The 14306-nt window shown below is 41.0% G+C and overlaps 1 protein-coding gene across 1 annotated transcript in view; it reads left to right on the top strand.

Moving 5' to 3' along the window:
• Window positions 1–14306, top strand: part of NCAPD2 (non-SMC condensin I complex subunit D2) — a 1714408-nt gene that overhangs the window by 1307450 nt on the left and 392652 nt on the right. The window contains exon 25 of the mRNA XM_044079588.1: window positions 4066–4221. Coding sequence (XP_043935523.1) covers window positions 4066–4221 — 156 coding nt within the window. The remainder of the gene's footprint in view (window positions 1–4065; window positions 4222–14306) is intronic.

Here is a 14306-nt window from a genome sequence, read left to right as displayed (position 1 = left end):
TCCAACAACTGGAACTTCAACAAAGGTTCCTCCCTAAAAGATGACAGGGCATAACTAACACATCCCATACGAATACAATATAAAGCCCTTTCCCTGTTTGGTTTCCTACAGGGTGTTGAGGGAATGCCTGACATACAAGGCAAAATCAGACCCCATGGACCTCCTGCATATCTGTAAAATAAATAGCAGCATTACCTGTTCTAAAGATTTAAACCTTGCCCATGATATAAATAGGACCTGCTGGAGAGACAGGTATGTATCCAAAAATTACCCCTTTGTTGGATCCCCATTCATATGAAGCAGAGTTCCTCCCTAACCCATTTCAAGTGTAACTCTGATATTTGGATGAGGAACAGAACAGGAAATTCATCCTTAGTTTGGCATTTTTGTGTAATAGACACAGGCAGCCTGTAAATGGTTAATCTCCATGGTACCTTTTTCTAAATGTTTACTCTCCCAAGCCCCTGCTTGCACAGGGTACCCAAACTTGTCGGAGATTCAGGATGCATGGCTAGGCTTAAAAGGCCGCAGTGGTCATTGGTCTAATGTACACCTCTGAACCTATGAGAAAGCACAAACATTCAAGGAAATACTCAAGGCTCCAGCATCTTGGGAAGTAGAGAAAATAGGCAGTTGAAAAAGTGAGGCATCTCAAAACAGCATGTGTGAGGACTATAAAACAAATATGTTCCGAGCCACATATAGTAGTAAGATAAGTAAGGAAAGCTGGTGCTGGAATGTTGAGGCCTGTGAAATCCTCAAGGGAAAGGCGTGTGGGAGAAAGTGGGGGGAAAAGACTGACCAGGCCAAGAAAGAATGCTGGTTGGGTTAAAAGAGCAGTTGTAATGGAAAAGAAAGTAATCGGAGGCCGTTTATCAGCTTCTGTTAAGGGACTCCACAGATGTGAAGAAACTCATTTGGGTCGCAAGGGGAAGACTGAGGCTAGTCATAAGGCACCCTTCATAAGTGATGCCATCAGTTCACAGGACTTCAAAGGCAGATAGAGGGAGTAGTTCCAGAAGCTTCTGAATGAAGAAAACCCCACAGTAACTGTACTTCCCTAGACATAGCCTACAGTGAAAGAGGAGAAACAGCCCACCCTAGAAGTAGTAAGAACAGGTCTAAAAACATTAAGTCAGGGAATGCAGCAGGCTCAGATGAGTTTGTGGCAGATATGATAAAAATGTTGGATGGGGTAGGGGAGAAATGCCTCCAGAGGGTATTCATAGCACTATGGAGAGAAAGGAGTTTACCAGATTGAAGAATAAGCATTCTAGCACCAGTGTACAAGAACAAAGGAGACGTTCACAGCTGTGGGCAGTAGGGACTCCCAGCTTGAATAAGCATTCTAGCACCAGTGTACAAGAACAAAGGGAGACATTCACAACTGTGGGTAGTAGAGACTCCCAGCTTGAATAAGCATTCTAGCACCAGTGTACAAGAACAAAGGAGACATTCACAACTGTGAGCAGTAGACTCCCAGCTTGAGGAATAAGCATTCTAGCACCAGTATACAAGAACAAAGGAGACATTCACAACTATGGGCAGTAGAGACTCCCAGCTTGAATAAGCATTCTAGCACCCGTGTACAAGAACAAAGGAGACATTCACAACTGTGGGCAGTAGAGATGTATCAAACTCCTGGCACTTCATAAATGTACTGCAGAGGGTGATTGATAAACAAATACACAGAGTAGTAGAAAGTAATATGGGATATGAGCAGTTGGATTCAGATCAGGGTACAGCACAATCGATCCTATGTTTGCAGTGAGACAGGTGATGAGAAGAGTCCAACTGGGCATTCCTAGACTTGGAGAAAGCAATTTGATAAGGTCCCAAGAAAGCTGATTTGAGAAGTCCTGCAGTGGTTTGAAGTCCCAAAAACATTGGTAGAGTTAGTGCAAGCTATGTACAAGGACCCAATAACAAAAGAAAGAGTGTTCAGACTGAGGGGTTCCCATGAGAGTGCACCACTGTTCAGCTCATGAGCACACTGGTGTTCATACTGGTGATGGACTACATTAATAAGTAGGTCGGACAACAAAAGTGCTGTATGCAGATGTCATTACAGGCAGACTTAACAAGAACGTCAACAAAATGATAGGGGATTGAAATAGAAAACTGAATTTACTCTGGGTGGGAAACAGCACAGATAAGATGGTTGTAATGGCAGCAAATCGAGGAAATCTGAGGGTAACTGACAGAAGAGAAAATAGTTGAACAGGTTAATGACTTTGTGTCTGGGAGGGGTGGTTGAGGAAAGGAGAGGTCTGAATGAGATCAAAGTTAGAGTCAGTGGGGCTGCAGACAACTGCCATTGTGTGTCCCCGGGTATTGTGTGATAAAGGAATCCCAGAGAGCTGTAAAGTAAGGTGCACAAAACAGTGGCATGACCAGTACTACTCTGGTTCAGACACCTGGATAGTGAAGGCATGGAAGCTAGAGGTGATGTAGATGAAGCGTCTGAGACTGGTGGTAGGATACATACTGCGGCACAGATGAAGAAATAAGGACATCAGAGCAAAAACATAAGTAGCTCCAGTTTCAGAGAAAATAAAAGGGAGCAGATTAGTGGTTGATGCATATGCTGGAAGCCAGAAGACAATCTGGTGAAGATGATTTGGGACAGACAGGAGGGGGATAGCAAGAGGAACCAAGAGCGTCATGCAAAGAGATGGCTGGATTGTATGAGAGAAGGCCTGTGGCAGTCGGGCATAACTGTCGTCGAAGGTATGGAAAGTGACATTGAATCAAGAGACATGCCAACAATGAACACGACACCCTGACTCCATGTAGAAAATGTAAGGAAAGTGAATATTGGTGATAGTCTCCTCAGAGGAACATGTATGCCTTGCCTTCTGTGCAGTTACTTAACTCAGAAGTCCTGGATGCCTTGTAGCTGCACAAGTCAGTCTCACAAATACTGAAACCAAGATCTAAATCTTCAGCAGACTGATAAAACATGGTGAAGACAGGCAGCCTCCCTCTGATGATCAAGCAGTGTGATACATTATCATCCTTCAAACAGCACATGGATATAATCGGATTCACCTGGGCTTGAGTGGCTTAGCTCTCCTACAGAAAAGTACAGAATTAAGGGTGGGTAACTGGCAATGCGTAATGGCTGCAAGACTGTCTTGAATTTTCTAATATTCCTAAATATTACTGCCTGTATGTTCAATCCAGAGCCCAGTCAGGTTTAGTCCTGCAGGAGCTGCTGTGTTTTTTTCCACTTCCTTTCCTATACTTACTACACAGATTCATTCTGATAAAATCCTAAATAAGATCGCCCTAAAGAACTTGTGAAGCTTGTACCATTGCACAGTTGTACAATTAGTGAATGCTTACAAGTTTGTCTCTTTTCATTCATATCTGCTAACTGTAGCAAGAAAGAAAATGGTGTCTGATCTTTCGTTTTGGACGTTTGTCAACATTTTGTATGATTCTTTGACACGGGCCAGAGGCCATTGGCGAATTATTTAGCCTTCACTATCTGGATGCCCTTTGACTATGCAGTGTTAGAATGAGGAAAGAGCCAGTTGGATGAGATGCCCTTAAAGATCTAGTATCATGGTAAGTGCAAACATGATTTTTGTATGTTGCAAAGTTTTCCCTGATACCAGATTTCATTATGTAAGGTAATGTCTGAAAAGTTTAAATATGTGAATGCAACTGACATTCTATAGCAACTGGAGTCACCTTTATCACATTGTTTAATCTGCTCCTTTCCTACCCTTCCCCTCCAGAATCTCACTTGATGACTATAGTTTTTCCTTGTTTATCTAGTATCTCTACTGCAGCTGTTTTCCTCTTTCAACAAGGATCTATTTACTTGACATTCTAATATACTATACCTCAGTTTGTTTCCTTGCTGTAAAATATAGGATAGTGTCACCTGATTTCCCAGTATATTTCTGCATATGTGTAATTTGTGCAGACTTTTAGTCAAATTTTAAAGTATATGTAATGTCATTCTGTTATACAAATGTATGCTAACATTGTGTCTTCTGTTTCCTATGGTATGGTGACATACTGACCTATAACTTTCCCTCATTCTATCTACAGTACTGATTTCTGTGAGAGCCACCTGCGGCTACTGTTTACTATCCTGGAGAAATCTCCTTTGCCCACAGAACGCTCCAATCTCATCATTGCCCTGGGAGACCTTGCCATCCGTTTCCCGAATCTTATTGAGCCTTGGACTGCTAATTTGTATGCCAGGTAAGTGATTTGTTCAGATGTATTGTTTTCTTGTGTGTGCAGTTCTGTTAATGTACCAGCTGAATTCAGAACCATCCCTACAGTGGCTTAGGAGGACTTTAACTGCAAAAAGAAATTCTTTAGCGTATGCTTGCAATACTAGAGGTGATTCAAATCAATGGTGATATCTGGAGTGCTTGGCATATGGCATAGAAATCTCCACTCCAATATTTTTTTGACTCCACACATGCACAGCTTACATATCAGGATTTCAGATTAAATGTTCAACGATGGACTGTTAGCTGCTTATGCGCTCTACATCTTTGAGCTGTCAAGCAGCTTTGTTTGAATGCCAACAAGTGAAAAGTTTCTCTCACTACTGGGAAGAGATGGGTATAAAAATGAGTGTTATATGCATTCTAATGAAATGCAGCAAGACTGAGGCATAATGGGGAAGATGAGTCCCATCTAAAACTTGCTTCGAGCCTGTGCTCTAATTTTTCACATCTTTCATTTGCCTCCCCAACACACACACTTCTTAATGGGAGGGGTGATCTGCTTGGTTACCTGACCAGAGAGGCAGGTAGTTGACAGACTTGTGACACACACACACACACACACACTCTTTCTCTCTCTCTCTCTCTCTCTCTCTCTCTCTCTCTCTTGATAGCACATCCATACTAAAATGGCATTTAGTATCACCCCCCCACACCTTTCACCTGAGCAAATGTTAGTGAAAGGCTTGTTGCACCCCCACCTCCCCATGTGACACTATATGGTCTTATTTCCAGGGATGTTGTGCATTGAGCTGGAACATTTATAAACTTCTGAGGTGCTGTCTTGCAGCTGTTCTTAAAATGTTGGTCCTGTTGATGAGCCCAGGATAGGGATACAAGGGGTTAAAGTAAGTTAAGTTTCTGCTATTTAAATTCCCCCCGTGCCATTTTTCTATTACACAGTGTCCAGTTAAGTCATCTAAACATCACTCCTGAATATAGTACATCCTTGATGTAGATGTCTGTATTCTACAGCTGCACAGCTGTTGAAGTCATAACCAACAGGTTAATGCCGCCCTCTTTTTAGCGGGTTTGATGGCATGTTGAATGATCTTCCCAAGGGCTTTAGAAGCAGAAAAATGTCTGAATTCAAGAAAAATTACTGTTGTACTTGTATATGTGTCTACTGTTTGCTTTGGTTGCTCAAGGAGCATAGCTCCCTTTTGGTACTTTCGGTACTCTCCTTTGTGTTTACCTGCCCTGTTATGTTACTCCCCTCAACCCATGTTTCTGTATTTTCTCATCATTTCTTTAAGTGCTGGACATCTTTTTTAACTGCTTTTCATCCATTCACTTTTCATTAACTGGATAATTTTTTGAAATGCATGTGTGTACACTGTTAAGTAATGTATGATTTTTTCTTTAATGTTAGCATTTCCTGGCATTTTATTACCAAACAGCCTCTGAAAACAGGCCACAGTCCAGATAATACATAAACGAGCATGGATATGCCTTTTTTGCTCCTGCAGCAGGGTGTATGATTTTGCAGAACTGTGGTCCTTCTCTCCATGTGTTCTAGTAGTGCAGATCCTCTCCATACTGGATCACTGGAAGGTTCCCACATTCAGCTCTTGAGTATAAGCTCTGTACGTGTTTGCACATCATTCAGCATGAACCGTAGGCTGTGTTTGATACTGACCAGATTGTGGTACTGGCTGCTGCTGCTATTGCCAGCACTTCAGTGCAGTGACTTACTGACAACTTAGAGAAGCTTGAGGTCAAGGCAAGGCCTTGTGCAAGGGCAGGCTGTTGGGTTCATTCTAAAATCCCATGAAGAATGAAATGCAAGATGGAACCAAAAGTTCAGCTCTGACGTTGTTTGGCATGGGTAATACCTCTGAGGTGACTGTCTGTACACTTGTCAGCTAGCTGTCCCTTGTCTAAAGAAACATTAATCATCCTCTCCTCCTACTGTTTGAGGTCAGTTGTGTGGAAGGGTCTCCTTGGCACCTGCTTATTAGATTCAGACCCAGGTTTGGATGCTGTCTCCCATTGTTCATTTGGGAGTATTTAGCACTACTTTGGTGCACAAGAAGTTATCCATTATGTTTTGAATGCGTTTTTTGCTCGATACTGTGGTTCACAGATTGGATTCCTTTCATCTATCCCATTTTATTACTGGATGAGCTGTCACCTTGCCAACGCCATTAAATCTGCTTTTAGAGCTTTGACCGTCATCCTCTCCATGTTGGACTTTGGCTTATTGTTTGACTTTCAAGGGGGAGAGATGGCTTACATTTTGTTAATCAGGGCTTTACCCATACACACCTCTCACTTGTAGATGTTTAGTAAAATATGTAATTTCAGTACAATAATTCTCCTACCAATGACAAGACAGGGACTTGGGAGATCTTGTGACAGAAATGGTTACCTCCTCATAGCTTGTCTTCAGCTGTCGAGTACATTGAGAACTTGTGGACTGTTTTTAGTGACTGACAGGGATAGGCAAGTCTGTCTTTAGCTACGGGCAGGATCCATCTGTCTAAGACTGGTCTCGTAAGCATATGCATTTGTGCAGTTTTTTCTAGAAAAGCCCAGAATCATAGACCCACTTACTCAAACTTTTGTCATTCTGTGCCATTGAACTATTAGCACAGTTTGAATCCTGGAGTCTCAAGTTTGAAGATTGAATGGTTCCAGCTTGGGGGCTTGGCTTATCCAGAAATAAGACCTCCTTGAGGGGAGTTTTGAACTGTTGGATAATGTGCGGAAGTCCTTTTCTGAGTTTCTCCACTTGGAACCAGATAAATCTATTTGTTCCATAGCTGTGGCATTTCCAGGTGATCCTCTCCTATTTTCAGACAGTTGATATGGGTCTTAGTCCATTGCAGTGCAGCTTTTGGGTCTTCTTCCTTCCCATGATTTGACAGAAGACAGAGCTCGTAAGGCACTGCTTATGCTGATTAAACTGTTTGTCCTGTCACGCTTCCAATGCAAATGCAGTGCTGTCTTGGGATTTAAACCTTTTAAGACTGACTTGGAGTTGCATATCCCTTTTGAACTTGTTAGTTTGCAGAATTAATTTGTTTAGTAGAAAACACTTTATAGCAGTCATCACTTTGGCTCAGCACATCTCTGACCTGCAGTTTCTTGAGTAAAGAGCCTTATGTCTTCCACAAGGACTGCATTTCTTAGGATGTATCCTCATTTCCCCCAAATGGTGGTTTGACCATTCACCAAGACAAACCTATTCTTCTGACATTGTTTTTCCTGGTGTTTCAGAATTCAGGATCTGACTTTGAAGGCATTCAAAAGTGGATACGTTTTTACTTTTCTGTATTCTCCCATTTTGAAAAATCTGTAGATGCCATGTTCTGTTTTGTATATGCCTCTTGCTGGTGCATCTGAGGTCACAAGTTGGATTGGAAGGGGTGCACTCTGCCCTGTGCCTCCCACTTCTTCTCTGCCATTTAGTTTTGATCTTTATCTTCAACAATTAAGTTGTTAAACTTCCCATGATCATTGTATAAAGTAGAAAAAGCCTCCAGTTGCTCCCGCAGACCATGGATTTGAACCCCAAACCCGCATTGGTACTAATGTTAAGTAGCAGAAGTGCAAGACATGAAACACTTGTAAATTCCAGACCTTGTCAAACCACTTGCAAGAAATCTTCATTGCCCAGAGGATGGCACCTCTGGAGGATTGTCCATCTAGCCTCTTCACGTTGGCAACATGCAATACTTGCACATCTTTTGTAAGACATGATGGTGTATAAAAGTATTTGTGAATACATTTCCAAGCAAAAAGTTTAAAATACCTTGGCATATTGTTGCATCCAACCTGTAATTTCCTATTCTGCTGATAGTTCTCCCTAAATTATTCCCCTGCTCTTGCCTTAGCTCATCTGTTTTCTTTCAGTTCAATGAATAGCTTATATGCCTCACTTAAGCATTTTGATACTGGTGTCTCCCCCCTAGGTCCCAATAAAATCTCCACGTGCCTTCAGAGGCTTTTGCTTGAGCTCTGTTAATCCCATCTTTTTAGCCATGTTCAGTCCCCAGTTTGTCCACATTACATAGATTTAAATGTCTTGGAGAGTCCAAACCTTTGAACTTCTCATTCCCTGGAAGTTCACTTATCTTGCATCGGTTGATACTGAGATGATTGCTTACTTCCCATTTCTTTCCAGAGACACAACTTGCTCTCCAATTTTAATTTTTCCTCTTGGCACCACATACATAAAATCACCTTGCATTTATTTTATATTTTAATAAGAGTATGGGGTAATGTGAAATGGTTATTTATAAAGTAACTCTTCCCTTCTTGCACCCATGCCCCTAATATACTTATTTCTTAGCTTTCCAGTTTCTGTAAGCAAGAATTGAACTGTAATTTTTCATTTTGTATCACAGTTTTGACTACCACAAGATATATCTTAAACTGGAATTCATAATAATACTCTGGATCCACCACATTCAGGCTTCCCTTTCTTTTGGTGCTAATTATTCCTTGCTGCTGCTTTGCACCATTCCAGAATATATGTTGGCATCTTATTCCTGACCAGTTTGATTCAGAGTTACCAGTGACAATGATTTTTTTGAAAGGATTGCCATCTTTATAAATGTTAGCACAGAAGTAACTCTTCTTCCTACTTGTCCAGTCGTTTTCCATCCCTGGGTGTAGTCTGTTACTCTACTTTTCAACTTACAAATATTAACACTTCCAAAGTACTTTCTAAACAATTTCCATGTTATTTATAGACTCCATCCCAACTGATATATACTTCCTTCCCACAGCATAAGAAGCCACATAATTGTCACTGCTCTAGTTTTCAAGCTATTAACTTTATATCCTGTTTTACCTTCAAGCGTAAAGTTTGAAGAGCAATTTATCTGTCTTTTGGTTTCATTTCCATAAATCAAGATGTCACCCAGATAGTTATCTTAAACTCTCTTAAGAGTTTACAGCTTTAAGTTGCTTAACGCCTCCAAACACAGAGAAAATGGCAGCCTTTGCAGCAAGCATCCCGCTACCTGTGGTGCCTCCCAACCTACCTTCTGTAGGCAGTAGCATGCTCCATGTCTCAACTCATGCTTTGGGCGTACTGTAAAATGCTTTCCTCAGTTCATTTTATCCAGAAACCCCAAAATACTTCAGCACCTTCAAACAATTTAACTCTATCCAAATGCCTTCTCTGCATCTAGACTTACTGTCACTGGAAATATTCTCCCTCTTGTTGCTGCACCAACCTTAATAATGCTATCTTTCACATTATATTCAAATATTTGCCTTCCTCCTCCACATCCACATTGTTCACTTCATTTTGAAAATGTTTAAACCTTATCTGCCATCACAGTTGTAAATAGTTTATAATGAGTTAACTCCAGAATAAGTGTATATGACCAAGGCAGAGTCAAATCCTTCACATCATTTAGTACTAAAGTTATAAATGCATCCCTTCATGTTTCTAACATGCAGTCTCATGTTAGTCTTTGTTTATTCTTGACAGTTGGAATCTGTTCCAATCCTCTGAACTGGCTCGGACGTTCTACAGCTTGTGCCAGCCAAAAACTCTTGAGCTAAGTCTCTGCCCACAATGTCCCTGTGTACATTACCTCGGATCTCATTCGCTGCTCTAAGTGTTTATTCTATTTCTAATTTTATCAAAATAGATTTAAAGATTCTTCGCCTTAATTGTTCCCTTTTTCTTGCTATTCAAAGATACATTTCTATGTAGTTGTATTTTCCGTTTCTCTACCCCTTTTTCTTTTAACCCTTTTGGGGTTAGTACCACCGAAGGTACTTGCCCCTTTACCTCGGGTAATCTTATCTACCATCGTTGGTAGATGACCTCATTACTTACAATTCCTTTCAATACTTTGTGTGCAAGTGTTCTTTATTGGGCTTTTTTTTTTTTTTTGTCACCCTGTACGATTTTTTTTTTGGATATCTCTGATAAACTGGCTATGACTGACCAACCAAAAGGCACGTCAGGTTTTAAACATTGTCAAGACTGATAGAAAGATGACCATTTCCGGCAGGCATCTTTCATGTGCCTACTATTTAGGGGCACCTCATTTAGAATTGGATTGTGACCAATGTAAGGGGTTCAGTCGGCGAACCTTAGCAGATGATAGGAACACTCTTGCTTTTAAACATCTATTAAAATCCCCTTTTAGCAAAGCCTTTTCCAAGGCAGACATAAAACCAGATCTTCCAAAAAAGAAAAGCATTTCTGTGCCAACTTTACCCTCTGTTCCGGGGACTCCTAAACTTAAATCCTTAGTTCTGCATCCTTTGGAACCAATGGCTAAGGTTCCAAAGCTTCAAACTAGTGCCTCCTAGACAGTCAACTTCTACGATGCCATCAACATCCTTAGCGCCAGCCTCTATAGGTTCTGGCTTGGCACCGACTTTATTTTATTTATTTGCAATTTGATTACCAGGGAAGTCCACTGGGCCGAATTGACCCATTTTCAGTGGAGGCCCGGGGAGAAAAGCTACAAAATGCATTATACAATTTAGATGCAAATGATAGTTAATATTAAAGATCTTATGTAGAATAGTTACTCATAAATGCACTCAATATCATGCTTAGTTAACAAATTCATTAAGCTTGAAGGTAGGGATCACACAGTTTCATTTCAGGAAAACGGATACGGGTTAGGTGTGGAAACAGTTTACATACAAGCCTTTTAAGAAAATGTAAATATGCTTTACATACACACATCAACAGCAGAATGCTATTTTACATGGTTGAGCTGTGTGAGGGTAGCTGTAGGAGGTGAGAGCTTAGTGAGAAGCTATAGAAATTGTTGACAGCTTAGATAGGCTCATAGGAAGATAACTATGAGAGTTGTAGAGCTTGGGAACCAGAGCGAGAACCCCCCTGGATTAGGTTGGGTGAAGGCAGGTACATTTCCATTTAGAGGACAGGTGTTTGAATAGTTGGGTTTTGAAGTTTTCTGAGTCTGGGTATGGTTCCTAGTGTGATGGGAAAGGAATTCAATTTTTTGCCTAGGGAGAAAGATAGAAGTTGGCCAGCAGGACGTGTAGGTTTATGGATAGTAATTAAGTTCCGATTTTCAGATCTGAGAGCTCTGTTGGGTGTGTAAGCGAGAATGATGTTAGTTAGAGCAGGACATTTTGTTGGGTGAAATGCGTCTATGTGGAGTAGTGAGTTGGAGATAGCCTAGGTAGTTTGGGAGTTCAAGCCAATTCAGGGATTGTAGGGTTAGGCAGTGATGGGTGGTATTTTTAGATTTAGAGGCAAATTTAGAGATTTTGTTGTAGCAGTTTTCTAGTTTAGAGGTGATAGAGGAGGACAGGTTGGTTAGGAGAGGGGATCTGTATAATAAGGAAGGAAGAAGATAAGTTGAGGCCAGAGTTTGCCTGGTAGAGTTGGAGGGAAAGCTCCTATACAGCATACCTAGCTTTTGGAGGGTTTTCATAATATTTTGTTGAATATGAATATCAAACTTGGTGTTCATCTACAGTAATGCCAAGTAGTTTGGCAGAGGGGACTACTACTATAGGTGAGTTGGTTTGACTATAGACTTTGAAGTTGTTTTTATCGTAGGAGAGGGTCTTTGTGGGAGGGAACAGTAAAATCTTTGATTTATTTGCATTGAGAGAGAGGTGGTTTTGGCACATCCAGTTTTCAGTCATTGAGAAGGCAGTTTGGGTTTGCAATTCGGAGAGGTTTGAGGCAGAGCAGACTAAGGTTGAATCATCTGCGTATTGAATGATTTTAGCATCAGGAATAGCAGTGTGAAAGTTATTGATGAAGATGTTAAAAAGCATTGGCCCCAAGGAATGGATCCCTGTAGTATGCCAGTTGGGGTAGGTAGGAAGAAAGAGATGGAGTTCTTCCATTTGACTGCCTGTGATCTGTCTGACAGCTGGAGAACCAGGATAAAGCATTATGTGAGAGGTTTGAGAGATGACAGAGAAGGTGCTTTGTGGGAAACCGTATCAAAGGCTTTAGACAGATCGAGTAAAACAGTAGAAACTAAGTGGCCTGATCCTCTGGCTTGATTGACAGTTTCTAGGAAAGAGAGTAGAGCGGTTATTGGGCTATGGCCTGGACGGAAGCCATGCTGGGTAGGAGTAAGAAGATTGTTTTGGCTCAGGAAAGGCGTAAGTTGGAGGTGGATGCATTTTTCTAGGATTTTGGAGATTGGTGAGAGCAAAGCAATGGGGCGAAAGTTTGAGATGCTGGTATTTTTGCCTCCTTTATGAAGAGGAAGAATATAAGCTGAGCGCCAGAGTTTGGGGACCTATGATTCTTTTATGGATTGGTTGATAATGCTGATTGGTAGTGCAATGTGCCATCAGCAGCACATTTTAGGAAGGCAGAGGGAATATTGTCGGGAGCGTTAGAGCAAGGTTTAAGTTTGGAGAAAAGTTTTTTATAAAGTTAGTGGAGATGAGTTTAAGTTCAAACAGATGAGGTGAGTTAGAAGGGGGAGAGTGTAGAGCGGTTGGGTTATTGAGAAATGTCTTGGTGAGGGTAGTAATAGTGTGTATGAAAAATTAGTTAAATTCAGAGCCTAGTTCAAGATCAGATTTCCTTTGGTCAGGACAGGGATTATTCTTGGAGCCTGGATTGAGGAGTGAGTTTACTAAGTTCCAGAATTTTGGCGATTTTTTTTTTTTTTTTTTTATTGTTATTGGACTGAAGTTTGATATAGTAGGATTTTTTTGTCTTTGGTGATTTAGTCGTTTTGCACAGTTGCAGAGCTGTTTATATTGGAGCAAGGTATTGTCCAGTTTATTGTTTTGGTAAAGCTTCCATACTTTGTCTCTGTGGTGCATAATCTGTTTTGTCTCTTTGGATAACCAAGGAGCAGTTTTAGTTTTTATCCTTTTGTTTCTTAGTGGGGCTAGTGAGTTTAAAGTATCAAGGAAGAAAGAGTTGAAGTATTCTATAGCCTTGTCAAGAGGAAGGATGTTTAGAATTTGCCAGTTAATTTGTCTGAAAGTATTTGAGAAAGTAGTTGGGTTGAAGTTACTGAGGTTACGAGTTTGAATGTACTGATTCTGGTGAGGGGAGGAACTAGTTGAGAGATGCATGAAGGCCGAGAGGTGGTTGCTAAACGTATCCGGAATTGTGCCAGAATTGGGTATTTTATTTGGATCTGAGACTAGGATCCAATGTATAGTGGATTCGGGAGGGTTTATTTTGTTAGGTTGAGTGATGGAGAAGGTTATTTGAGTGACGTTAGAGGTTAATGGATAGGGAGGGAGAGGGGCAATTGATTTTATTCCAGTCAATATTCACATCACCAAGGATATAAGTTTCATAGTTAATTTCAGTAGAGGCCCATAGGAGAATATTTTCGAGTCTAGAGATATTGTTACCAGGTGAGATATGTAGGGCAATGATGCAGATATTTTTGTTTGTTTATTTTAGTTTTAGAATTCCAGCAGTTCAGTGTTCTGGAATTGAGGAATTGGAATTTGGAGAGGAATTAAGGTAAGAAGGTTGGAGTAGACTAGGGCAGTGCCTCCACCTTTTTTATTTAGTCAGTCATTTCTGAGACGATGAAATCCTGGGGGCAGAATCTCATAGTCAAAGATAAAGGGCTTGAGCCAGGTTTCCGAGATGGCGAAGATATCTGGTTGGTTATGGCTTAACCAAGCTTGAAATTGGTGTACTTTGTTGTTTAGACTTTGTCCATTAATTGTAAAAACCTTTAGGGTGTTGAGATAGGAGGAAGAGGATAAGGGATGAATGGTGTTAAAGGATGTAGGACCAGGGTTAGGATAGATATCACCAGCTTAGACTAGGTTGTTGGAGATATCCTTTAGCCATATTGGTCTGCCAAGCATGAATTTTGGTAGATTGGAGCAGGTGACAGTATCTTGACTTTAGAGGGGAAGAGTTTAGGGTGGAATAGGTGCAGAGGGTTGGGCTGAATGAGAGAAGAGATGGAGTGGAAATGGGAGTAAGAGTGAGGGGGAAGGTGGGTTTGTATGGTAGTTTTCTTTGTAGGTGGTATTGGACAAGCATAGGTGGAATATGAGGTAGCATATTATAAGGGAAGTAGGAACAGAAAGAGGAGGATAGGGGACTGGAGGGTGTGCCAACCTGAGTGCATGTTGGAG

This window comes from Protopterus annectens, chromosome 8.part0 (genome assembly GCF_019279795.1).
Source record: "Protopterus annectens isolate FY-2018-M chromosome 8.part0, PAN1.0, whole genome shotgun sequence".
NCBI lineage: Eukaryota > Metazoa > Chordata > Ceratodontiformes > Protopteridae > Protopterus > Protopterus annectens.
This window is presented reverse-complemented; position numbering and strand designations above follow the sequence as displayed.